The following is a 27,493-nucleotide window of genomic DNA, read 5'->3' on the forward strand; positions in this document are numbered from 1 at the left end:
TATTCCTTTTCCAACCTGCTTATTCCAGTTCAGGGTGGTGGATGGCGGGAGCCTATCCCAGCAACTCAGGGTACAGGATGGGAACCAGTCCTAGACAGGATGCCACCCCGTAGCAGGTCACACCGACACACACCCCCACAGTCATTCACACTGGGACCCTGTAGAATCGCACATTCACCTGACTTATGTAGCTTTGGGATATGGGAGGAAGCTGGAGTGGAGCCAGGAGAAAACCCACTCAGATATGGGCAGAATGTGCAAACTCCACCCTGACAGTGGCCCTGGGCCAGGAAATCCTTTTTTTTTTCTCATCAACATTATAACAAAATGACATTATTCAAGGACCTACTTGCTGTGTACTACAAACAATTGAACAGTATGGTGAATTCTAAAAATGGGGTGAATTCTATGGTATTTGAATTATAGCTCAGTTAAGCTTGTGTGTATGTGTGCGTGTGTGTGTGTGTGTGTGTTCCCCCTTGGTTCAAAATTCTAATATTTAATAAGTTCATGTGCTTAGTATTAATTTTGCTTGTGGTTTTATAAACCTTTTCAAATTACTCCCCTGAGCCTTTGAATCTCCTAGCTAAAGAGCTGTAGTTTTTTTAGTGTAACATTATGTACATGCATTTATCAGTCAACAAGTACATCTTTAGCACCTCTCTTGAGCTGCAACAGCCAAATTGTTATAGGAATAATAGTCATAGTAGGGAGAGAGGAGCAATTGCCACAGGAATTATTAATAATAGTTTTAAATAGTTGGAACTACAGCCATTCTGTTGGGAGAAGCACAATAGTGACTTAACTGTGATTGTGGTGACAGGGAGCAACAATTGAGTCCCTGCTAATGGGCCAACAGGGGAAGGGGTTGAAAGGAGGAGTGAGTGGTTTACATTACAAAAGGATTGTCTGAGAGCTGCTCAAGTGTGGTTATGAGGGGAGGTCAGGCTGGAGACAGAAAGGATGATAACCGTGGAGCTGTCAAGGGCATCTCAGGGGTTTAGGCAAGCGCTGTGGCAGCTAGACAGGGCCAGCTGAGAGCAGACATGTCCTGGCCCTGCCTAGCGTTGATTGATAAAAAGGAAACACAATGAGAAGATAACTGAGCAAACCAGGAGGCCTGGACAAGTGTTACAAAATTTAAAAGTGAGTCTTGGGAGCCATCAGAACCTTGGCTGAAAATATTTCTGGCTTCACTTTGACCAGAGTTGGACCATTTTGTGGGGGAATAGAACTACTGAAAGGCGTGTGTGTGTGTGTGTGTGTGTGTGTGTGTGTGTGTGTTTGTACATGAATAAAATGCTGTAATTGGCAGATGGATTGAAAAGAGTACATGCTTGACATCTATTGAACTGCTTCCTCCTGGCTGCACATATACTAAACACACACACACACACGCACACGCACACACGTGCCTGACTTTCGCTGGAAGCTTTGGGGTATATAAAAAAATCATGAACATCCAGACTGCTGTCCATATTCCAGTTGTCTCATTTGTGCTGACACTGCCCTTTGTATCATTTTCCTCTCCAGTGCAGGCTGCAGCAGCCAAGGATCATGTATTGCATTTAGTTGTCATGCATTAGGGAGACAGAAAGAGCAAAAGATGATGATGGAACAAAATGGGGCAAAATGTTAAATATTGATGAATCTGGGTAAAGGAATGTCCTTCCCATTTGATCCCTGCCGACCTCCTTATCCCAGTCTCATAAGACTTGTACTCTTGCCAACTACATGGCAGCTCCAGTGGCATTCTTTTTGTTCCTCAGACAAACCAAGCTCTTCCTGCCTTTGAGCCGTTGACTCGGAGCTCTCTCTTCTCCCTGAGCTGCAGATGGCTGGCTCCCTCTTGTCATTTAGCTCTCAGTTGAAATGTCACTTACAAGAGAGGACATCCTGCTAACTGGAGTAATGACCCAATCACTTTCTATCCCTCTGTTTTAATTATCTGCCTAGACCCATCGCTAGCTAATAATTTTGTCTGTTGTGTTCACCGGTGTATCCAAAGAACCCCAACAGCACCTGTCTTTGGGTAGTGCTCAAAAACTATTTGTTAACTGAATTAACTGATCTAAATGCCCAGAAACAGGAGTCATTAAAAATGATGTCAGTGCCTTACGGATGTGCTTTATGCAAGAAAATGCTTCCGAACTCCAATCAGGGGACGTATACTCAGAGAAGACCAGGGTCCTACTTTAGAATATTGATGAAGGAATGCACACTTTTATATTTCAATTTTAATATTACCTTCTTAAGGTATATAAAGTCTTTTTTATATTCTCCAGTCTAATAAGCCTTTTTTAAATTATGAAATATCTATACAAATTATATTGGTTAAAAGGACCACTGTCTCTCTATATATTTACATAATATGTATATTTATACAATGATTCCAATCATACAAGTAGTGTGACTATGAAGAAAAAAATGGAAAATATGTGAAAATAATCATTTTAAGGATATGGAATTATGAGTAATTTTTACTTTTTTATCAAACTTGTTGCATGTGGTTCTATTATGTTTCTAATTTAGAAAATATTTTACAGAGACAAAACATAATACAGGATAAATATGATCAAATATTCATAAAACTGAAGTGCAGTTTAGATATGGAAAGACTTTCCTGAATCTGGCATGCTTAGTGAAGCTTTACAGAAAATACTGGTAATTGATCTGCGCTTTGAAAACATTCATTGGATTAATGAGGATAAACAAATAGAGCATTTTAGGTTAAAGAAGCAGAATGAACAAAGGAAGGAAGAAACTAGCACATGGGAGACTATGAGGAGACCATCCTGATTGAAAGAAAGCTCATGTTTGGGGGATGGTAGGAAGCAAGTTGGGAAGGTTAGGCTAGGTCACATTTTAGAAGATCTTCAAAATTGGTCAGAGAGGTTGATATTAGAAGTAGAAAGAAATAAAGAAGTTCTTATAATAAAGAAATACGCTGGTCCTTCTCAAGAAATAAGATTCTTGAAAAGAAGGATAACATGATGGCGTGGGTGTTTTAGGAAAATTACTCTGTGCAGGGAGAGAAACAGAGCTGGCAGTTTGGAAGTGTGACACCAGTATCCATCTGGTGTCCATGGCAGACACCAAAATCAATCACAGGTCTGCTCTGCCGAGACGCAGCCTGAGAACCATCTTCACTGGCCCTCCAGTCAGCCAGTACTAATCAATCAGAATTGGCCATGAAACCTGATTGCCTCCTGTGTGTGTCAGACAAGTGAATGATAGGCAGGAGAAGGACAGGAGAAACCAGGTGAGGGCCCCAGGCTCATGACTTGGATTTTAGTAGTTCTGAGAATATAAGAAGGATAAGTATCCTGAGATGTTTCTTTCGTATTTGTAGGTTTGTATTTTAATTAGGGCCAGAAATAGAGATCTTTTTGTATAACTCATTATTCAGTTCTAAAAATGTTTTGCTTTTTTTTTTCAGGGTCATTGTCACTGGTATACAGTTTCTAGGCACTTCCTTAAAAAAAAAAAAAAAAAAAAAAAAAAAAAAAAACTTAAATATTTAGTAAGCCTTGAAAACAGTAACTCCAACAAATGATATGCCAAAAAGAGACTCTCACCCATTTTAATTTACAAAGATTTGGATGCACCTGCTCTGTCCACTCGTGGGAGTTAGGTTGTCAGAATATGTTAGGCCACTATTTTTGGTTTTTTAAGAAAAGGTTTTTTCTGTTATTTTTTAAAACTGGGTTTGAGATTGCAAAATAGCAAACAAAATTAAAAATAAAATGAAATTGTCTCATCTCTGGTGGAGGTGGGAGGAACTTCTACTTTGTCAGTGTGTGGGCTGCAAACAGAACAGAATGTTTATCTTAACTGCCTGTTGAAGTTGAAAAATAAAGTTAGCAATAGCCAAAAGGCCGTGTTTGAATAACTTGTCTCAAAAGGGAAAACATAAATCTAGTGGCAAATCAGCTCTGCTATATATGCTACTATTTATTGGATGTGTCTGAGAACACTGTAGCTTGACCATATAAAATTTTATTTCTTCCAACTGATTGGTTCAAGGTCACCTCCCAATACCTGTAATTCAAAGTTTGGTTGCTGGGACCAATGACAGTTGAATTTTTGTGTTCATAACCTTTCTTTTCTTTTTTTGTCTCTATTTCTTCTTTTTTTTTTCTTTTCATTTTTCTGTGGCTTGTGATCAAGAGCTTACAAGACCCTATGAAAAAATTAGTTGAAAAAGAAGAGAAGAAGAAAATCACCCAGCAGGAGAGTACAGATGAGGCCGTGCAGGAGCCGAGTCAGTAAGTCACAGGTTCCTTCCCTCTGCATCTTTCTTCCCACAGGTGAGAGTGACGTGGTTCTTGCTGACCGAACCTGGCTGGGCCTCAGACACAGACTCGTTGTCTTACTTCCTCACTTCTCAGAGTAGATGTATTAGCATCCCGGCCAAACCCCTTTAACACATGTTCCTGCTAGGTCGTGACTCACGTATCCCAGTAAGAGATCAGTTTCCAGGGGACCTAAAAGGGCACACTTGTGAGGAGCTGACTGGGGCAAGACAGGGCAAATGTCCCCAGCTCTCCCTGGCTCTCTGCCTGTGGCCTGAGCCCCAGCTTTGCACTTTCTCTGGTTTCTGGACCCTATCTGGTCTTTTGTCAATACTATATGCTCTTCTAGATAGGAAATCCCCTGGTTTTTCTCTCACTGAAGGAGCTTTCCTATGAAATTGCCCCGGGACACATGCATACTAAGGCATCATCATATGAAAGTGTTGGATTTTGGCACTGTATTTTCTACCATGCAGAATGTCTGTTTTCTTCTCTGTGAAACAGAGAACAGCTTTGAGTACAGGAAATGACTACTCCATCTCCATTTCATGCCCCTTTTCAAAGAAGGTGCCTCTTGTCATTTTAAATACTGAGATGAACTTTTCAGCATGTGTGGTGCATGGTTACCATTCTCATACAGTGAGAAGGAGGTTTAAATGTGAATCTATATCGTTTTCTGTGGAGATGTAGTAGCTTGCAGGAAAGTAGTTAATCTTTGAACTGGCTGACCTAGGAAAACAAAATGGATGCCCTTGCTTCTATTCTCTACTCCTTTTCCATACACACAAAAATTTAGATGACAATCTTATAGTAAAATAGGCGTATACTTTTATTGTATTTCTAAATCAACTTTCAGACATATTTTTTGTCCCACAGGAAAATTTGCTGCCAATATTAGCCTTTTTAAATTTTAAAGCATATATGTACTAGGTAAATTTTTTGGTGCGGAATGAAGACAAGTTCCCACTGAAGGACAGACTGTAGAATATGATCTGAATCTAGTACAATTGGCTAGTTTAAGGTGAAGCAGTTTAACCCATTCCTGATGATGGTAATACTGCTAGCTTCATTTTAGTGAGCACCTGCTATGAACCAGGTACAATGCCAGGCGTTTTATTTATGTTAATTCCATCTCATGACAACCTTCAGTGATATCAAGGCTGGGATTTTCCTCATTGTGTAAAAGATGGAAGGAAGGCTCTGGAAGGTTAAGGGGCTGCCCACATACTCTTGTGTAGTAAGACGTGAGGCCTTGAGTGGGTCCCTGTACCTTCTTTTCACCATATAAGTTCATACAATCAAAATAAAGCATTCACCTTTACTTAGAAGGGGATTACCTGGGATTTTCTTGATTTGTTTTAATTAATTCAGATTTCTCAAATACTTTAGTATTTCATTTCAAAAGCTCAAAAAGTATAACCCAGTAACTATTTAAAATGACAGTGAACATTGAACATGAATTTTGTTTAGAAATAGCAGCTGAAGATGCATCATGGTTCTAGGAAGAAGGTTCGGAGGCACCAAGTGAGTCTCAGGGCAGTGATGTGTCTTTGTGTTTAAAGAGGTGGTGAGAGTTGAGTAGGAGACGGCCAGCCTGGATTTGTGAGTGGTCCTGCCTGCAGCCTCTGTAGCTGAGCTAACCTCTGGAGGTGTCCCCTCCTATAACACTAGGAATCAGAAGAAATCAATTCTGACTGATTTTTTACAGTTTTTTTACTATTAATTTTTACTGTTTTTTTAAAGTGATGACTGTATGCATCTATCTTATTTATATCTAGCTGCCCATCTAGATATTTACAGAATATTTGCCTTGTGATGAAAGCAAATTCAGATATTAAGATGCTACAGAAAGGGACAGAAGGCCAGCAAATTGGCATGTAAATGACTATATGTTGACGCTTCTTCGTGTGTGTGTGTGTGTGTGTGTGTAGTGTATGTGTCTGTGTTAAAAGTGAAGTAATATTGTACTGAAAATCTGGCTGTATCATAAATATAACACTGGTAGAACTTGACGACTAAACCTCTTTTTTATTTTAAGATTAATTTCATTAGAGGAAGAAAACCAGCGCAAGGAATCCTCTAGTTTTAAGAGTAAGTTTTGATTTTTATTTAGAATTGCTTCTGAAATATTACTTAATGTTCAACCGCCAAGTCATTTTCCTTTTTGGCAAACTCCTCCTAGGCCTTTCTTCTTTTTCAACTGAGAAAAGGCTGATTTGCTTTTAGACTCAGTTCTAAATGTTCAGATATCCACGATGTCAACCCTACAGCGTTACTGAGAGAGGCTGTGTATTGTGAACCAGAAAATCACATCACAGTCATGTCAGCAGCAGCTCTTCAGAGGGCAGCCACGACGGGAACTGGCAAATCGCTGTTTCTTTTCACAGCAGATTATAAGATTTCTGCTGTGACCCTGACTCGTTCTAGTTTTAATAAGATGAGGCTGTGACCTCAGGAGAGGTGGATTTGTGGTATGTGTGGGGTGGGTGGGTATTTGTCGATGTTGGAAACAGATGGGAACTGCTCACTCTGCCCTGCCAGCTGATGCCTCAGCCTGCCAGTGCCGAGCAACCCCCGGATCCCTCAGGTGAAGTGAACCTGATGTGTTAGGAGAAGGGGTCAGAGCATTGGAAGGTGGCACAGTGTGCTGTGCAGGCTCATCAGCTATTTCTGTCTCCCGCTGTTACTGCCAGTTTTTTCATTGGTCCTTCACCTCACCAAGGGGTGGAGGGTTTGATAGATGGTGGTAGAACTAATGTGATGCAGTACCAAGCACTTCACTGGCACCCAAGCTCCTTGGAGATGCGGGGGAGTGTTTTACAGGTGTTATGAAGAGAACTACAATTACCCCAACAGTGTGTTTACCTGGCCTCCCTGGGGACATATGCACCTCTTCCTGCTTCACCCTCTGGTATGGTACCTTTCTGGAAGATAGGAGGAGGCAAAGCAGATTCTGGAACTTCCCCTCTGCTCCATTCTTCTCCTTCACCCTCTATCTTCCTTTTTATCTTTCTACCCACTTACTTCTCGTCCTATTTGCTTTTCTCCTATCTGCCTTTCAACAACAACAACAACAACAACAACAAAAAAAAAAAAAGACTCACTTTTTTGCCTCTAATGCTTGCTTCATGTCATCCATTCACGCATATACACCTTCACATACAAGTACTCACACACTTGTTCATTTGTTCAACAGATGTTTATTGAGCCACCTCTGTGCCAGGCATGGCGCTGGGCTCTGGGCATACAGTGGTGCACCAGACATAGTCAGTCCTTTCCAGGGTGAGGCTGACAGTCAAAAGGGGAAGCAGATGGTAATCTAATCATTACACAAGTAATCCAGCAGCTCCAGCTTTGGTGGGAGCTCCAAGGGAGAGGTGCGGGGCTTTGGGCACATGTGATGGAGAGGACACAACTTTTTGAGGAGATCGGGAAACTGGCTAATCCAAGTGCTATAGCAAGACTTGTCAAAGCAGAAGAAATAGCCTGGGCAAAGGTTATGGGCCCAGGAGGACCTGGAGAAAGTCAGAGAAACCATGCTCCAGAGCATGACGAGGAGCAAGTGGCAGGAGGAGAAAGGGAGCAGCTGGGCCTGCTCTTGGCCACAGAAGAGCTCTCTGTCTATGTGGATCCAAGCCCGCCAGCCTCAGTGTACCCACAGCACGAATCACTAATGTTGTCATAGTCAAGGTAATTGGATAGGAAAACATGGGTTCTGTGGGAAAATATAAACTGCAGTTTATTATATTTGTATGCAAGTTATAAATCTATATAAATTATATATTCATACAATATGCGACAATGCAGGGGAATCAAATTTCCTCTCGTTCCTTGTGCAGTATAATTGCTTGTGGTATTTGCATATTTTGAGATTGTAAATGTCGATCATCTTGTTTTATATATGCACAGAATAAAATCCATTATAATGAAGTATCATATTTCTTTTATTCTGTGACTTGCAGAAAGGCTAATGAACATATGAGCAAATCAAGTTTTAAGGTTGTTCTATTACAAACATACACACAGACACACTTTATTGTTTAGAATAGTTTTTGGTTCACAGCAAAATTAGGGTCAAAGTACAGAGATTTCCCATATATTCCTTTCCCCAACATATACATAGCCTTTCCCACTATTAACATCCTATACCAGGTGGTATATTTGTTATAGTCAATAAACTTACATTGACATCATTATCACCCAAAGTCCATAATTTACATTAGCCTTCACTCTTGGTGTTACACATTTTGTGGGTATTACAAATGTATAATGATACGTATCTACCATTACAGGACCATACAAAATAGTTTCACTGCCCTGAGACCCCCGTGTGCTCCACTATTCATCCCTTCCTCCCCTCACACCCTTGGCAAACGCTGATCTTTTTACTGCCCTCATAGTTTTGTCTTTTCCAGAATGTCATATAACTGGAATCATGCAATGTGTAGCCTTTTCAGATTGACTTCTTTCACTTAGTAATCTACCTTTTCATTTTAGCCAGGCCCATATGGCTAAAGTTCATTAGCATCATCAAGTAATAGTTACTTAAGTCACACACTTGTCCATGGAAGGAGAATTGTTAGATCAATGTCGTATGATTTTCAGGTTGTCTGCCAAACAAAGCAAAGATTCAGGGCTGTTAATTCAGCATTCTCTGAGAGCCAGTAGCAGGAGTCCAGTGTAATCTGAGGACCCCTGCTTCTGCCTGAGTGAGTTTGTGGATCCCATTTCTTCCTGAGACTGTGCATTTACCTTACACTGCAATAGCATATGAACATGCACACCATTTCGAGTTGTTGGTAACCAGTTGCACACGTTATATTACAGCTGAAGATGGAAAAAGTATTTTATCTGCCTTAGACAAAAGCGCTACACATACTGCAGGCTCAGGTAATCTAGATTAAGGAAAACTACTCAATTTTAATTATTTGACTCAAACTCCTCACAAAATGAAACTAACTCATAATTTGTTTTCTTTCCTCTCCTCTAAAGGACCCATAGATGAACTGTTAGACATGAAACCTGAGGAAGGTGGTAAGATTTATGTGTTTCTTCGGGATTATGATTTGTTTGGTTTTTTTATTTTTTATTTTTTATTTTTTTTGAGGCGGAGTCTTGCTCTGTCACCCAGGCTGGAGTGCAGTGGCCGGCTCTCAGCTCACTGCAAGCTCCACCTCCCGGGTTTACGCCATTCTCCTGCCTCAGCTTCCCGAGTAGCTGGGACTACGTTTGATTTTTTAAATTACTCTTTTGCATGTAAGAAAATGTAATCTTATTCTTTTTAATAGCTTTGCATTCCAAAGCAAAGTTTCTTGGGTGACAGTCTTTATAAATGACCTTAAATATGCCCAAGCACAAATTAGTATGGGGGATCTATCATCATTGGTATAATGAATTTCATAATGTTCAAACTACTACAGCTAAAAGTTATGTCAGGGGTCACATGCTATAGTAGAAAAAACATGGCTTTCAGAATCACACATGTGGATTTAAAAACTGGTTTTACCATAAATGGCCTGTATTTGAAGTGATTTGTTTCATACTTAAACTCTCTAAGCCTCAGTTGTTCTCATTAGTAAAATGGAAACAATAGCAACAGCCTTGGTGGTTTATTGTCAGAATTGGAGATCGTGTGTAAGAGGTACTTGATGGCCTCTAACACAGGGTTGTGTCAAATGGTCATGAGTTGAGATAGTAGGACTAGTAATGTTTTCTGGGTGGTTTACTGTGCTAACTCTCTACTGACCCTTAGGTAGATGCAGAGGGAGAGTTTGCTTAGTTAAGTCCCACACCCGAATTTACCAAACCTAAAATCACTTAAAAAATAATCTCCCAAAAGAGAATCCAGAACCATGGATTTGAGTGAGACATGTATAGTGTTAAGTAATCCTAAGACATGGAGAGGGTTCAGCCTAGTTATAGCCTTAGCTCACCATCTGACCAAGGGTTTCTTTTTAATGATGTACCAAGAATCCAAAATACCCCCGAAATTTGGAGCCAAACTCCACAGCCTCCTATGTCCTGGTGGCTGTCATGCAGCCTCCCCTGGCTTTACAGGTTTCTCACAGGACTACAGATTGGCTGAGGTCATCCTGCAGGCCCCAGTCAACCAGGGCAGACAACTCAGTTCAGCCTGGGCTTGATGTTGATTTAATTTAGAGTGTACGAGGAAGAGAGTTTCTGGAAGACAGAGGATATTGGTTAAAGTTTTTTCAAAAGTGGAAAGGCACCACACCTCTAGCATTAAGTTTTCACGGTTTAGGGATATAAACTTGAGGACAGTTACCTGCTTTCCCTGTTACTGTCTTATGACATGTAGAATACTATGCAGTATTGTGTGAATATCCATGCATGTTTTATCAAAATGACTAATCATTTGTAAACATTGAAATCATACCAGGTAGTGGAAGTAATAAGCAGCTAATGTAGATTGCTATACATGGTGTCCATTTTTGTAAAACATTTTCCTCCTTGGCTTAAGAACACATTACTTTGATAGAATAAAGGCATCTTTTACAAATTATTCTTTGGCAGGGATAAATATTTTATTCTTACCAAAATTAGGTAAAGACAATAATAGAACAAGCCTAGGTACCCACCACCCAGTTTCAACAAGTCTTACCAGTTAAGAAATGTATTTATAATCCTTCACATGCTTTAACTTACTTTGACAGGAAGGCTGTTATTCCTCTTGTTCCCAACATCTTGTTTATATAATTTGCTCTTTGCTTTTATTATCACCTTCTTTAATTTTATCATTTTAATGTTTGAATTTGACTAGGTAGTACATTCACATTGGGACAAAAGCCGACTTATAATAAAAAAAAATACACAGTAAAAGAATCCTCACTCTCTTTCCTCTTCCTTAACCCCCTCCCTATTCTAATACTTCCATCCCCCAGTGTATCTTGGTGTTTCTTTACCCAGACACAGCAAATACGAGTATGTATTTTGTTTCCCTCTTTCTTAAAAAAGAAAAAAAAAAAAAAGGTTCTTGGCTTTAGAATTTAATTTTCTTTAACTCAGCAGTAAAGGTACAACCCTAACCCCAGTGGTCATGCATTTCTTCAGAGAATTAAATCAGAAATGCCGCTGCCTGCGATAGATGCTTACTTTTATAAACTTCCTCAAAAGCATGTGCCAGATATGTTGGAATGAGATTGACACTTGACACTTGTCTACTTATTTAAAACAGCTTTCATATCTCATTGGTTTATAGTTACTATCTTTGTTAGTTTTGTAGACTAGCAGTCCATACCCCTTTTTTTGAGCACTCTATGTAATTCTAAAGATAGAGATATTAATGTGCTGGTCCCTTAAAATGTGTAGTTGTTCTCAGGTAGAAGTATTGATTTGCACATTGTCTCAGTTAAAGACAATGTCACATAATTTCTCTTTTCTCTTTCTCACTACCAACCCACACAGCCCTTCTTCAGGCATGAGCAGTGCTGCCCCACTGTCTGCCTCCGCTTCTATGTTGTCGATCCATAAGGTAGCATCAGCTTAAATATTAACATGGTCTGTAGAATAAAAATATTCTGTCAGTGCACAGAAAACTTGTGGTGACTGAAGAAAAGAACACTCATTAATTTGTTGACTTCAAAATGTGTGCCCTTTGGAAAACTGCCGGAAGGCCCAAATCCTGAATTAAAATACTGATTACAATATGCACAACATTAAACAGTCAAGAAATAAAAAGAGCTTAATCCAGGGATGACTGACTTTATAGGACTTGGGGGCGATAAGCTCTAGCACCCTGCTGCTTGGGGGCCGGTTCACTCCCAGTGGTAATTCTGTTAGACAAGTAATGGCTAAACCGTGGTACAATGTTATCAAAAAGCAGACCGCTCATGACAACAGCAACGATTCTCAAAGAGCCATTGCCCAGAAAATCACTCCCATTCAGTGTCATAATGACATTGGCTTTCTCCTACTAAATAGCTAATGTGATGGAAAACCAATATTTGACCACAGTTTATAAAACTGTTTTAAGTAAAAAAGTTAGTGACATTTTGAGCCACGTGAAAGTGCTCTCAAATTGCCTTATGACCACATGTGGCAATCTGACCTCAATTTGTTATGGAGAAGTCTTTGTGTTTCCCAAAATCCGGCCAAGAAAAATGAATAGCAGATACCTGAACAAAAAAGTGGTATTACAAGGCAGAAGAAAGTTCAATGAATTCAACTCACCTAAGTCTCATAAGTTGGCCTTACCCAAAAGATCCCTTTCTAGGATAAGACTGAGCCAATTAAAACAATTTTAATTCTCTATATTCTAAATAAAATGTTTATCTCCTGCTACTTCCTTGGTTGCTACTTCTAGACTTATGATTCTAAATTGTGGTTGCATGTCAGAATAATAGCTCATTCAACAGCTACCACAGGTGGGGGTGAAAACTTTTAGCCCACAGCAATCATACATGTTTACTTCTGAGTTCCTCCTGAGTCACTCAGAATTGCCTCCTGCAGTTATCCATATATTACCGACTAGGGATCTGACTGCTTCCTTGCATACGAAGTGGCAAGTACTAATAAGCACCTTCTCTTTTCTCATAAACTTTCCCTCCTCTCAGTCTTCCTCAGCACCCTGGGATGCACTGCGGGCTTAGATACTTTTTTTTTTTTAACCAAATACTGTTCTTAGCTGATCACCCTGTAGCCTGTAGTGCTCTCTATAGATTTACCTTTTTAAAGATTGCTATAAAGATTCTGACTGGGGGCGGTGGCTCACACCTGTAATCCCCAGCACTTTGGGAGGCCACAATGGTTGGATCACTTGAGGTCAAGAGTTCGAGACCAGACTGACCAACTTAATGAAACCTTGTCTCTACTAAAAATCCAAAAATTAGCCGGGCGTGGTGATGGGCATTTGTAATCCCAGCTACTCTGGAGGCTGAGGCAGAAGAATCACTTGAACCCAGGAGGCAGAAGTTGCAGTGAGCCAAGATCGTACCACTGCACTCCAGCCTGGGCAACAGAGTGACACTCTGTCTCAAAAAAAAAAAAAAAAAAAAAAAAAATTCTGTAAAGATTCTATAAATATTTATCCCTGCCCTAAGTTTTATGTTTTTCAGTAAGATTACTTGTCTGCTAAGATCTACTGCTGAAATGGAGTAGTAAGCTTGGGGATCATGAGCAAGAATTTTTTTTTAGTGCCTACTTAGGGTCCAGTACTGTTGGTTTGTTGTTTGTTTTTTGTTTTGTTTTGTTTTTCGGAGAGTAGGAGTAGTTTTTCCTCTATCTGTTCTTTTTATAATCCATATCATTTTTCATCAGGGAAGTTCTTAGAAGCAGTGTTCTTGAGTTCCAAACAAGTACAGTTTGTTATAACATAGAATATGTTTTTCTTGTTAGCCATTTTCGTAAGGTGTTTTCCTCCCTATCTTCCCCGTACTCTCTTTGGGTGATGTGAGGATAGTGTTGGTGTTTGGGGTTTTTCATCTATATTGCAAGCGTGTGGCCTTTACGATTAGTCATAATGTAGAGAGTGGGGATGGGGGAGAAAACCAGAGAGATGGAGTCTTCCTGTTTCACACGCAGATGAAGGTAAATTAAGTGACATTTATCTGCCAGCTTTCCTGTGCTCTCGTTTTTGGTCTATGTAGTTATGTTTCCTTCCATCTTCTGTGTTCTAATTTATGCTGAGGTCATGAAACTCAGTATGAGTTCAAAAATACCACCTGAGTGAGCTGTCACCAATTTCCCACACTGCGTCTGAACTTAGAAGAGCTTCCTCTCTATGTGAGTTTTCACACAGATATTGCTCATTGGTTCAGGATCAGTTCTCCCAGGGAATGTTCTCCCAGGAGCATAGGGTTTTTATTTTTGAAAACTTGTGCAGTACAGAGCAAACATGCTGAGTGGATCTGTCATCTCAGCCTTTCTGCCATGGTGCCTGCATGGTGCCTGGCTGCCAGCGGAGCCATCAGACCTTAGAAACCCTCAACACTTTACAAAAGCTTAAATATTAATTTATACATGAGATCCTTAATAGGTTCTGAAGTAACAGCAGAGTGCTGCAGTGAGAAAACACCTTGACCTGTGCGTCAGGGTCCCTAGCAAGATTGTCTGTAACTAATAAATTTTGTGTCATTGGGTAGGTTATTTAACCTGGGTGTCGTTTTCCTTATCTGTAAAGTGAGTTAGAGGAGATGATCTCTAAGATTCCTATTGGTTGCAAAAAAAAAAAGTATGATTTTTCTCATTGGGACAAACCATCCGGTTCCCAGAATATGTTTGGGCAATGGCAAGTAGAGAAGTTCTGCCGAATTGAATGAAGGCTTTTCAGATGGCTGTGTGGATGAGTGGCTGAAAGGGCTGCATTCGTGCTTGACTGTAGAGGTCCTGAATACCACTAGACAGAGTGTTACTTTACCCAGTAGTCGGGGAGCCATTGAAGGCCTTTGAGTAAGTGAGTAATCTCACAGCCAGCTTGTCTAACTTTGCTTTCTGTTGCTTATAACAGAATACTGGCAACTGGATAATTTATAAAGAAAAGGGTTCATGCCTGTAATCCTAGCACTTTGGGAGATCAACGCAGGAGGATCACTTGAGACCAAGAGGGCAACAAAGTGAAACCCTATCTCTACAAAAGTTTTAAAAGTTAGCCAGGCATGGTGGCATGTGCCTGTAGTCCCAGCTACTCGGAAGGCACTCCAGCCTGGAGTACTATGGTTGCACCAGTGCTCTCCAGCCTGGATGACAGAGTGAGACTCCGCAAAGAAAAAGAAAAGAAAAGAAAGAAATTGAATTTATTTCTTAGAGTTATAGGGGCTAAAAAGTCCAATTCCAAAGGGACACACCTGGTGAGGGCCTTTTTGCTGGTGGGGACTCTGCTGAGTCCCAAGGCAGCTTAGGGCATCATCACATGGTGAGGGGGCCGAGTGTGCTCCCTCAGGTCTGTCTTCCTCTTCTTATAAAAGCCACCAGTCCCACTCCCATGATAATCCATTAATTCATTAATCCATGAATGGGTTAACCCATATGTGAGGGCAGAGCCCTCATGACCTAATCACCTCTTAAAGGCCCCACCTCTCAATGCTGCCACACTAGGGATTAAATATAAGCCTGAGCTTTGGAGGGGACAGATACGCAAACCATAACACATGCTAAGCAAAGATACACAGTAAGGGAGTGTTCCTCTATGGAGCACCAGCAGCTTCACCAATGGGCAAACCCAGAAGGGCTCCCAGACAGGAATTTGTCTTTGGAGTTCCAGAAAGAACTTGGAATTGGAGGTAGAGATTGGAGAACCTTCTGAGGTGACGTTGGAACCCTAAGAATAGGAAAGATCTTCTATAGAGAATGTAGGGAAGGTATGATGGTTTGGGATGAAACCTTAAGGGCAGCCAGAGTAGGAGGAGGCAGTGGAGAAGGTACTGTCAGGGAGATGGGCGGTCATCCAAGAGAGCCGCCTCATGGGAACTCCCAGGAGATGGCAGCATTTCCAGGCCGGGCAGTGGTACAAATGATGCTGTACAGGTCAAGGCTTGGGAAAAGAGCATTGGAATTGAGGATCTCACTGCTGACCTTCAAGAGAGCTACTTCAATGTAGGGTGGGGGCAGGAACTTAATTACAAGCAGCTGAGAAAAGAGTAGAGCCAAAGTAGAATATGTGGTTGTAGAAGGAAGAAGAAACCAGAACAGTAACTTGAAAGTGCGAGGGGACGGTGGAGAGCAACATCAAGTGAAGGCTGATTATCGTTGAGATAGGCACACATCTCCTGTGGCTAGGGGAAGGAAGCATTGGAGAATGAAAGACTAAAGATGCTGGATCTGAATAATGGTGGGAACACAGCAGGCTTCAGGAAGAAGGGGAGGGCACAGAGAGGGCTCATCTTAGAAAGGAGAGGCAATGCCTGCAAGTTCATGGAGTTGGAGACGGGTGAGGATGTGAGTACGTCATGTCTGTTGGCTCTTATTTTTGCAGCAGTGTCTGTGGTTGGGTTATCTGATAAGAAAGTAAACCTGGAGACTTAAGAGCCTGCAAGAGAGTGAAGGGAGCTTGGAGTAGCATCTGTGGGTTTGGCACCTGAGAGATCCTCAGCCCTTGTTCATCCTTTAAGACAAAAGCAGGAGTGGGGCACCATAACCCAGAAGCAATCCACGTCTGCATGGGTGGAAGCCCTGACTCCAGTTGGGAGTTTCTTACTAGAGTTTCTCCCGAAGAGCTTATCACATCTCTGCATGTGTCTCCATTTTCTCTCAGTTGACTTGAATTTTTTTCAAAGAAAATGACAGCATGATTCTCAAAAGCCAACTGACTATAGAGTTATTTCTCAAGTCTCAACTTGTGTGGTTACAGACCTGAACCTGTCCTTTTCTACTTGTAATTAGATTTTTCTTATGAGATATGTGTAATAATTTTAAGCATCTTAATTATCAGTACAATAATTGGGAGGTTTTTGTATTTTATGGTTCAAGTCAGTGCCAGTTTCATTGCTTTTAGCTAAGTGGTGAGTTCTCTTAAAAGAGAAAATGTGCACTATGTAGCCTGTTAACTGTTGAATAACCAGGAAGCTAAATAAAAGGCTAAATTCAGTAGTAGACCTCAGTGTAGGCAGAATCTGTATTTAGAACTGGCTGTGGGCAATATCCTCACCAAGGGTCCTTTTCTCTTTTTGGTCACTAAAAAGTTTGAGTTGAATAGGATATGGTATTAATAAAAAGTTTTCTGATTGCAAGTGATAGAAAAACCCTATTTGAAATAGTTTAGGTTTAAATTTTTAAAAACAAAAAAGAATGTATGGATCCATGTAGTGGGGACACTCAATTGTGGATTGGCTTCAAGCAAGGCTGGATCCAGGCGCTTAGACAGTTTTGTCTCTCTCCACCTCTTCAGGCTGTTTCCCTCTATGTGTTGACTTCATTATCACTGGAAGCCTGAAATTTGCATCTTTAGAGATTGGAATCCCAAAGAAAGGGAGGCCCTCTTCCATTACATTTCTATATACCAAATTCAGGGAGGTGTCTGACATGTGTCCACCCCTGAGCCAGTCACCACGGCCTAGGGGATGGAGGACTCTGGCCAGCCTTGCCGCTCATTCACTGGGGTGGAGGGTAATGAGTCATTTCCAGTGGCATCTCACCAGGATCACATGGAGAAGGCATTTTCCCAAAGGGAAGACTGAAGAAGCAGAGGGAAGGGATGCTGAGTTAGCAAAAACCACCAAAGTCCATTATAAACACCATAGCACACAACCTAAACAATAAAAACAAAGATGGAGCTGTTACAGTCTGTGGTTATTTTTAGAAGGCTTACAGTTTATTATTTGTTGTTGCTAATATTAGTAATGATCTTCCCTGGACAGACATCTAGGATTTGACTTAGTGGAGGGCTGTACAAAGCAACTGTAGGAGGAACGTACGTCATTTCCAAGGTGCATTTGAAATTATCTGCTTCTCCAGGGTCTACACATTGACTTGACTTGGTTTCAATAAAACAGGTTTGGTTCAGTAATTATCTGGTTTCAGTCAGGGCAAAAAGTAAACTGTAAGAAAGGGTTTGGGCATTCCAGTCCCACCTGAAAGTAGGAAGTGTAGAGTTTTGTAATGTTAATAATCATTAAAAGGGTGATGCTGGGGAGGGGAGCATGCATAGATACAGGTGTTGATGGACGCATCCTGAGCTGCGAAGGTTGCTTTCCTTTCCTTTAGCTCCTGCCTTCATCAACACAGGTGGGCCACCTGCCTGACCTTACAGTCCTGCCTCGCCCACCACGTGCAGGCTCAAGTGGTTCCTGAACAGCCCTGTTAACATCACACTGTCTCAGAAGCCTGTTTAAAATGCCATTTTCCACATCTTCTCACCCACAACACCTACAGGCTATGTCTTAGTGAGAATTTCTGTGATAAGACAAACAATAAGAATGCTTACATTAGACAGTTGTCCGACTAAAATGATGTTTTGCCACTGTTTTTAAACCACAGTGACACGAGAGTGACTAGATTCTTCCCCTCCCTGATTTATAGCCTGTCTGCTCAGCACATCAGAAATCCCCTTCATCTTTAGATCTTTATGTAAAGTGTGATTGAAAATAGATCCAGTAAAGCCAACACAGAGAACTTAAAAAAAAAAAAAAAAAAAGAAGGCTTTACTTACTAATTATCTTATATATTTGAAGAAAACCTGGTCATCTCATTTAATATGACCATATCAGAATTGCAGCATGGCTCGGAAAAAAAATATATTAAACATGATTTTTTTCTTCTCTTTATGAATTAACAACAAAAATGTTTATAGTTTCCAAGTGGCAATTAGATACCACCACAAAGCCACAGTTGATAATACTATCTGTCTTTGGTTCTCAAAATATGTAATAAACCCAATGAAAGGACTTGGTGTAAGATTTCTGATAGTAATGCTACTTGTATTCAATATTCAGTATTCTGCCAATGTTCGTAATGTAAGGATGGCTGTCTTCTTTAAGGCCTTCCTTCTGAAAATGCTACTTGTATTCAATATTCAGTATTCTGCCAATGTTCGTAATGTAAGGATGGCTGTCTTCTTTAAGGCCTTCCTTCTGAAAAGGGAGTTAGGTTTAAGGTGTATTTCTTTTGGTCTTCCTGACAACACCAAGGTGGCCCTTATTAACATGATAACCTTATGGATGAGCAAACAGAGACTCAAGGGGGTCTAAGGGTTTTACTGAAGTCACACAGCAGGGAAGGGGTGGACCTGAGGCTTCGCCTCTGATCTGGTGCTCACTTCAACTCCCCCAGAACTGTGTCTCTAGCCTGTGAAGCTCCCTGACCCACAGCCTCTTTCCCTTTTATTTTATTGCTACAAAAGGTACTCAGGCAAACCAGACCCACTTTTCCTTTGCTTCATGCAATGGAGTTTCAGCAAAGTGGGAAGGAAGTAAGGATGCCTCTCTTGGGCATAGTTGAGCTTCTGGACATCCTCCCCTTCCCTGTTGTGCCCTGGACCAGGGCGTGGTGAAGGTTCTTTCCCCATCCTGGGTGGTAGGACAGGCTGCCACATGGTGTGTTGCTGTTCCAGCCAGGCAATGTGTATTGAGGGCTTGCGTGGGAAGATTTGGGAAGCTATACAAACAAGGAACTAAGATCTCCAACACGTTTTCAATCTTGGCTTTGTTTCATATCTGAGAAATGTTTTGGCAAATTTGCTTTTATATTAAAGAAAAGGCAAAACCCTAGAGTCTGATGCCCAGAAACTGAACTTGCTTTGGAGGACAGGGGACAAGGGAACATGGGATTAGAAATTTAATTCTATAAACTCTTAAGAGAGGCTATAAGAATGGCATGAACTTATATTTTGATGACCTTTTTCTTAAATCCAGCCGTCACCCAGTCTCCCCCTTCGCAGCCCCCACAGCATTGATTCCTGAGGGCTTGAGCCCTCCGTGGTGATGTTTTGTTCTCTGTTACTTCAATCAGCTTGCCTGGGACCAGTGGCAGGGACCCCGGAACCCGAAGGTGCTGACAAAGATGACCTGCTGCTGTTGAGTGAGATCTTCAATGCTTCCTCCCTGGAAGAGGGCGAGTTCAGCAAAGAGTGGGCCGCTGTGTTTGGGGACGGCCAAGTGAAGGAGCCAGCAGCGCCCACTATGGCCCTGGGAGAGCCAGACCCCAAGCCCCAGACAGGCTCAGGTTTCCTTCCTTCGCAGCTTTTAGACCAAAATATGAAAGACTTACAGGCCTCGCTACAAGGTAGGTATGGTGGGGATCGAAATGGGGTTTTTTGTTTGTTCATTCTTTTTATTTTCAATCCAAAAGCACATTTCTTCCTTCTTTGTGTTTTTTAATGTTTTCTCTATTTTTATTGACTTTTAAACTGGAGACTCAGAATCACATTCCAACTTTATGTTGCAGGGTTTAAAATACATTCCTTTTCATAATTCTCCCCCTGTGTTAACATCAAAGGTTAGAGGAGTGGTTCTAAATCATATTGTCATCCTTGGATTTTAGACGACTTGTGGCATACTTGAGAGGATCAAACTGCTTTCATGGTCAAGGCCCTGTTGACTTGGCCACTCCTCCCTGAGTTCTCCACGTTCCCATAAGCATGCCCTCTTCCTGGGTGCTGACTGACATTGCACGGGGCTTCTTCACTGTTTTTGCAGATTAAGTTTTATCTTGCACTTCTGCTCCCCTTCTGTTCTGATCCATCTCTCCCCTGAGGACCCCCAACTAGCTCCGCTCTTGTGGTTCTGCCCAAAACACAGGGCCAAACAGTACCTCCTCAGCCACAGAAAAAATAAGAGTCTCCACACTGATCAGAAGTGGTTTGTCAGGCCAGGCATGGTGGCTCATGCCTGTAATCCCAGCACTTTGGGAGGCCAAGGTGAGTGGATCACTTGAGGTCAGGAGTTCGAGAGCAAGCAGCCTGGCCAACAATTGTGGAAGCCCGTCTCTACTAAAAGTACAAAAAAAAAAAAAATAGCCAGGCATGATGGCACATGCCTGTACTCCCAAATCCCAGTTACTCAGGAGGCTGAGGCAAGAGAATCGCTTGAACCCAGGAGGCAAAGATTGCAGTAAGCCAAGATCGTGCAACTCTACTCCAGCCTGGGCAACACAGTGAGACTCTCTGGAAAAAAAATGCTGGGGGGGGGCGGTTGTCAACATCAGTAAGGGTTCAAGGTACACCAACAAGTGCTGGCTGAGAATTGCTAGCACTGGAACACATTGGTTTACAGGGCGAAGTCTGAAACTCAGGTTGAAATTCAAATTTTTAAGTTTGAGTTTCTAAACACACAAAGGAAACCATTTTTTAGTATTTCAACACTTTTTCCTTCTTTCATGTGACTTTAATTGTAAAACAGGAATCACTTAAGAAATTCTCAAACTCTTTTGGTTTTTCTATGAATTTAGGCTGTCTCCCTAATAAACAACATGTTTATCTGGCACTTAAAGCTAAGAACAAAACGGTAAAGCTGGAACGATTAAGTAATTATGGGCTATTAAAACCTCAGGTCTTTGGAGATGAGATCATGGACACAAGAGTTGGTGGGCAAGACCAAAAAAAAGTCTCTTTTTTTTTTTAAATAAAATACATGACTCCTTTTATCTTCCTTTTTTTTGTCTTGTTTCGTAGCCATTTCATTTATTTGCAGTAATGGAGGTAGAGAGAGCAGGGATAAATGAAATCCAAAAATGTTTCTCCACCCTGAGTTTCACCCCAGGTTTCACCACCTCATTCACGGGAGCTGCAAATGAATAAGGCTGCCAACTGACTAGAGTTTCATCCCCACCCACCTGTGGTGGGGGTGCTAACAAGCCCTGAGAGAGTCAAGGCAGAGCCCAGATCCTCAAGTGATATCTTAGGGCTACTGAGGTGTGTTGCAGAACGAACCTCACTCAGATCCTCAGCTTTGGAAACACAAGAGCCCCTACTACCCAGAGGGAATGGCTGGGACTATGTTCCTGCTTAGCCAGGGTGACTGAGTGTCAGTCATTGTAAGAGCCCATGCACACACATCCGCAGACAGCCAAGAAGTCAGAGCTCCACGCCCACTTCCTGAGCAGGCAAAGTGAGAGAGGCTCATCTCAGTGCCCACAGTGGGGCTGCCAGACGATGCCTGAGAGCTATGACAAGGGCAGCGGCCACGGGGAATTGCACTTCAGCCTTGCCCCATATACATGGGAAAGGCACCAAACCACATTGAGGTCTAAGGAGGGAGGTGTTCTGAGAGGGAGAGAGAAACACAAGCTCATGCTACGGAAAGAGAAACAGGAACTGCAAAGGGAGGCCATTTGTTACTCAGGCCAACAAAATCTCATTTGAGGTTGCCATCCTACTAGCACTTTAGCAAGTCTCTCATTCATTCAACAAATATTTACTGGGCCCCACTGTGTGCCAGGCGCTGGGAATTCAGCTGAGGACAAAACAGACAAGGCTGTCTGCTGTCCTGGAACTCACACTGTAACAGGATGCAGATAGGCAGAGAATAATAAGCATAATAATAAGCAAATCGCACAGTAGGCTAGAAAGTGATCAATGTTAGGGAGAAAAGGAAAAAGTAGAGCCTGGGGATAATGAATGGAGTGTTGGGACTGTCAGGGTAGTAGGTCAGGCTGCACAACTGAATAGGTTCTTACTGGGAAGATGAGATCTGAGCAGAGACTTGCAGGAGGTGAGAATGAACCATGTGGAGCTCTGGGCAGACAGAACAACCTGTGCCAGTGCCTAAGGTGAGGACATGCCTGGTACAGTGAAGGGTCTTCAGGAAGGGCACTTGGCTGGAGCCAACTAAGCAAGGGGGAGGGATGCTCAGAGGATGCAGAGGCGGAGGCCAGGCCATACAGGGACTCATAGCTGTTGGAAGAACTTAGACCCTTTTTCAGCCCAAGTAAAACTGGGAGCCATCACAGCATGTTGAGCCACAGAGTAACATGATCTGATTTCCTATTTAAAAGGGTCATTCTGTCTACTAAAAGTTTTATTTCCTCTGCTGGGATTCTATCAAGGTCAGTGTTAAAGGAGTTACCACCCAGGCACAGTGGCTCACGCCTGTAATCCCAGCACTTTAGGAGGCCAGGGTGGGCAGATGGCTTGAGGTCAGGAGTTTGAGAGCAGCCGGGCCAACATGGTGAAATCCTGTCTCTACTAAAAATACAAAAATTAGCTGGGTATGGTGGTGCACACCTGTAGGTCCAGCTACTCAGGAGGCTGAGGCAGGAGAATCATTTGAACCTAGGAGGCAGAAGTTGCAGTGAGCTGAGATCATGCCAGTACACTCCAGTCTGGGTGACAGAGTGAGTGAGACTCTGTTTCTAAAAAAAAAAAAAAAAAAAAAAAAAAGCTGAGTTAACTTGTAACTACTGTACTATTTCCTTTGCATGCAAACAGCTGCCAATTGAATACCTACAGAATTGAAATGATAGGAGGGAAAAATGCCAAACCTAGGTGGTTGAAATAAGCAGCCCATTCAGCTTCTGCCACACTTACAGATTCCCAGCAGCTGCTCCCAGTTCAGGGATCCTTGATCCTTCAACACATGTTTGTTACAAATGAAGGATGGACATTCTGCTTCCATAACTGATCCTATTGTCAAATTTTGCCTTCTATGTTTCTATCAGGACCCTCAGTCCCCTCAAAAAGAGGAAAGGATGAATGTTAACTTGAGATTTTTTTTTTCACTGCATCCATGGCCTAGAAAATCTACCTGTACATGGCTGGGCATGGTGGCTCACGCCTGAAATCCCAGCACTTTGGGAGGCCAAAGCGGGCGGATCACGAGGTCAAGAGGTCTAGACCATCCTGGCCAACATGGTGAAACCCTGTCTCTACTGAAAATACAAAAATTAGCTGGGAGTGGTGGCACGCGCCTGTAGTCCCAGCTACTCGGGAGGCTGAGGCGGGAGAATCACTTGAACCCGAGAAGCAGAGTGAGCAGAGATCACACCACTGCACTCCAGCCTGGGCAATAGAAGGAGACTCTGTCTATTTAAAAAAAAAAATCTACCTATGCACATGAATAGTTATATATAATAGTTTAATAATTATTATTCAACATTGGCCACCCTATATTGAAACTGCTTCCCGTGATCAACCAGATAATCTCAAAGACCTATTTCAATAAACCACTTAAATGACTAAGTAGTCAAACTAAACACAGAGTAGAAAATCTCATTGGGTTGGCCAAGTACTGTGGCTCACACCTGTAATCCTAGCACTTTGGAAGGCTGAGGCAGGAGGATTGCTTGAGGCCAGAAGTTTGAGACCAGCCTGGGCAATATAGTGAGTCGCCATCTCTACAAAAAGTAAAAAATAAGAAAATTTCTTTTTAAGTAGCTGAGCATGCTGGCGCATGCCTCTAGTCCTAGCTACTTGGGGGGCTGCGGTGAGAGGATTGCTTGAGCCTGGAAGGTGGAGGTTTCAGTGAGCTGTGATCATGCCACTGCACTCTGGCCTGGGCAACACAGTGAGACCCTATATCAAAAAAATATAAAGACTATTTGGCATCCTGGCTCAGTGAAACACCGGGGAGGAGTTCAGAGCCTGGGTTTTATCTTACAATCCCCCCCGCCCCTCCTCACTCTGAAGCTGGTGGTCGGGCCCCTTCAGTTCTCTGGGCCTTTACCTCTTATCTGTAAAATGAGGTCATGGACTTAGCTTCTTATCCCTGTGTTATCTTCTTACCCCTCGGTTAGTTCCTACTGCAGAGATGCGGAGGTCTAAAATTATATGATTCAGTGAATCTACAATTGGTAGATGGTAAAATAACAGCCAGCACTCGGTGTGACACGTGCTATGTGCCAAGAACTGTCCTGTGTGCTTTTCACATGGATGAACTTTAATCCTCACCGCACCCTTCCCAGCCAGCTACTATTACCCGTTTTATTGCCTGGGAAACTGAGGAACAGTGGTTAAGTGATGTGCCCCAGATCACACTCCTGTTAATGGGCAGGCCAGATTTTGAGCCCAGGCAGCCTGACTCCAGAATCCATGCCTTTTGCCATGCCTCTCGGCACAGTCTCTGATAGCAAAAGGGATTTCCCAGTGGGGCTCTTCAGGCATCTCTTTGGAAGCCGTCAGAGGGGCAGAATTTGTAATGACACCCTGGCCTGGGCATCCTGGTCGCACACAGGGATGGAGACATTTGGGGAGCCATAAAGGAGGAATGGGTGTGGGAGACAGAGGCTAAGTCCACACAAAATTGAATGATGCTCCACAATAGAATATTTGAAATTGAGATTGTCCTAGGAAATCATGTTCCTGTGTGCCAGCAGCCACGTTCACTCTGGCACAACCCTGCTGAGTCTCAGGTTGTCCTGGCTGGCTGTGAGAGACTGGGGCACCGAGTCCTCAGGGACAGGCACCAGGACTGAACTGCAAGCTCTGGGCCACCTCCCCAGCTCCCTTAACCCGTCTCACAATCCACATTTCCCCCTCTTCTTCCTCCTTCATCTCTTCAGTTTCCTCCTCTGTCGTCTCCCTGGATTCTCCCCTGCTTTTCTACCTCTCTACCTCTCTTCTTTGACCTCTCTCCTCGTTCTGTACCCAGTCCCCTGGGGAAACGGAGAGGAAGGGGGATTTGGAGAACACTGACATCTTCTTTTCCTCCTACTTTAAGCTCTAAGAGTCCGAAACAAAGGAATGCATGTAGAATGAAGTTGTGCTGAAAATGAGAAGATGAAGTTAATTTTAGCTGGGATTTCTAAGAGTGACTGAAGTTATCAGCATGATAGGGAGTGGGGGTTCCTGTGTCATGCAGTGATGAGAAAATTGTGCCTTCCTGAGGCCTCTTTGTGTGAGTAGGAGGAGAGCCAGCCAAAGAGGCCACCTGAGCTGGAGACAGGCAATGCTGAGAGGCCCTTAGAGTCGATGTTCTCAATTCTCTACCCATTTCCAAAATTTAGAAGTAGACACTGATACTAGAAAGATTACCAGTGGCTCAAAATAAACGCATCAGGACATCTTTTAATTTAGGACTCTGCAAACCAAAGTTAGGAATCTTGTTCCAAATCCCCAAAAACATACAGCCTTGTGTTCCTTCACGGTGTTCGTTTTACCGAATTCTGAGATGCCGTTGCCATCTGGGTGGATTTCCATTTAAGGCTAATATAATGTCAGGCTTCGGGTTATCTCCATTTCACCTTTCATCAAACAGTGCTCACCTCTTGCCATTCCTGGCTTAGCCTGCCTCCAGGTAACTGACATTCCCAGTACTCAGAATCATGTGAGGGAAAAGACCATGGGGTATATTTTTAGTTTGAATGCAGAGCAGGCACTCTTAGCACAAGGCAATGGAACTGAGTTCCACCAAAGTGCAGCCCTTCCTATGCCTGCTGAGGGGCATTTGCAGGCCTTGGAACTCTGCAGAATTTAGTCCACAGAAGGAACTTTGATCTACTCCACACCCGTTTTATAGATCAGGGAATCAAGGAGCCCCAGAAAGGCCTTGTGACCTGCTTAGTTGTTGCAGTTGTTCCACCATTTGAATAAGGTCTAAACTCCTCAGCATGGCTTATAAGGTCCTTTAGGACATGACTGTCTCCTCACTGTCCACACCGCCCACATCTTTGCTTAGCTGTCTTCGTGGCATTGCTTCCCTGGAGAGCTGCGTGTGCTATCAGTACGCCTGACTCCAGCCATATCAAGCTTCAGTGCACCCGTCTGTCCCCACCATGGGGTCTTGGCACATGCTGTCCCTTCTCCTTAGAGCATGCCACTCACCTCCGCAGCATGCTGCTTGTCTTACCTGGCTAACTTCTCATCCTTCAGCATCTCAGCTCCAATGTCATCTCACTGAGGAGCCTTCCTTGAGTCCCCCCGCCTGAGCAGTCAGGGTGTTTCTGCTCCCCACGTCCATGACAACCTGTACTTAATCATTCCTCTCCCCTTACCTTATTGTAAAATTGATTCACTTTATTTTAACTTTTAATTTCTATGGGAATAGTAGATGTATGTATTTGTAGGGTATGTGAGATATTTTGATACGGGCATGCAATGGGTAATAATCACATCAGGGTAAATGGGGTGTTCATCACCTCAAGCATTTCTCGTTTATTTGTGTTACACACATTTCAATTATACTCTTTGGGCTATTTTTAAGTGTGCTATAAATTATTGTTGAGTGCAGTCACCCTGTCATGCTATCAAATGCTAGATCACATTTATTCTATCTACCTAGATTTTTGTACCCGCTAACCATCCCTACTACCCCCACCCCTACCACCCTTTCCAGCCTCTGGTAACCATCATTCTACTTTCTATTTCCATGAATTGAATTGTTTTAATTTTTAGCTCCCACAAATGAGTAAGAACATGCAAAGTTTGTCTTTCTGTGCCTGGCTTAGTTCACTTAACATAATGTCTTCCAGTTCCATCCATGTTGTTGCAAATGACAGGATCTCATTCTGATTCCATTTTCTGTCTCTCGCTCGAGGTCGTCATGGGAACAGGGCCCATATTTATGTTGCTCACCATCGTATTTCCAGAACACAGCTCAGTGTCTGGAATACGGTAAATGTACAAAAGTACTTGCTGGCTGGCTGGCTGGCTGGCTGGCTGGCTGGCTGGATGGATGGATGGATGGATGTCAGGCAAGAAGTGGGGGAAAGGACAACTGACAAATGACACTAGATGAAAAGAAACCAGTCCTAAAATGGGAACCCTTGAAGATGATGCCCTCAGGGGTTACTCCTGTCGTCTACTTGTCTACTTAGCTTACAAACTCCCAGATTCAGATTAGGTTTACTGAGGGCCTGCTCTCTAGCCTCTCTCCTAC

General features: G+C 42.5%; 1 protein-coding gene across 26 annotated transcripts in view; it reads left to right on the plus strand.

Moving 5' to 3' along the window:
* ICA1 (islet cell autoantigen 1) overlaps positions 1 to 27,493 on the plus strand; it is a 155,907-nt gene that overhangs the window by 120,413 nt on the left and 8,001 nt on the right. For 16 of the 26 annotated variants that reach the window (XM_015133988.3, XM_015133994.3, XM_015133991.3 and 13 more), the window contains 5 exon segments: positions 4,171 to 4,268; positions 6,334 to 6,386; positions 9,123 to 9,185; positions 9,288 to 9,329; positions 19,695 to 19,967. In XM_015133988.3, coding sequence (XP_014989474.1) covers positions 4,171 to 4,268; positions 6,334 to 6,386; positions 9,123 to 9,185; positions 9,288 to 9,329; positions 19,695 to 19,967 — 529 coding nt within the window. 26 annotated transcript variants of the gene reach the window in all.

Source organism: Macaca mulatta, chromosome 3, assembly GCF_049350105.2.
Source record: "Macaca mulatta isolate MMU2019108-1 chromosome 3, T2T-MMU8v2.0, whole genome shotgun sequence".
In the NCBI taxonomy this organism is placed as follows: domain Eukaryota; kingdom Metazoa; phylum Chordata; class Mammalia; order Primates; family Cercopithecidae; genus Macaca; species Macaca mulatta.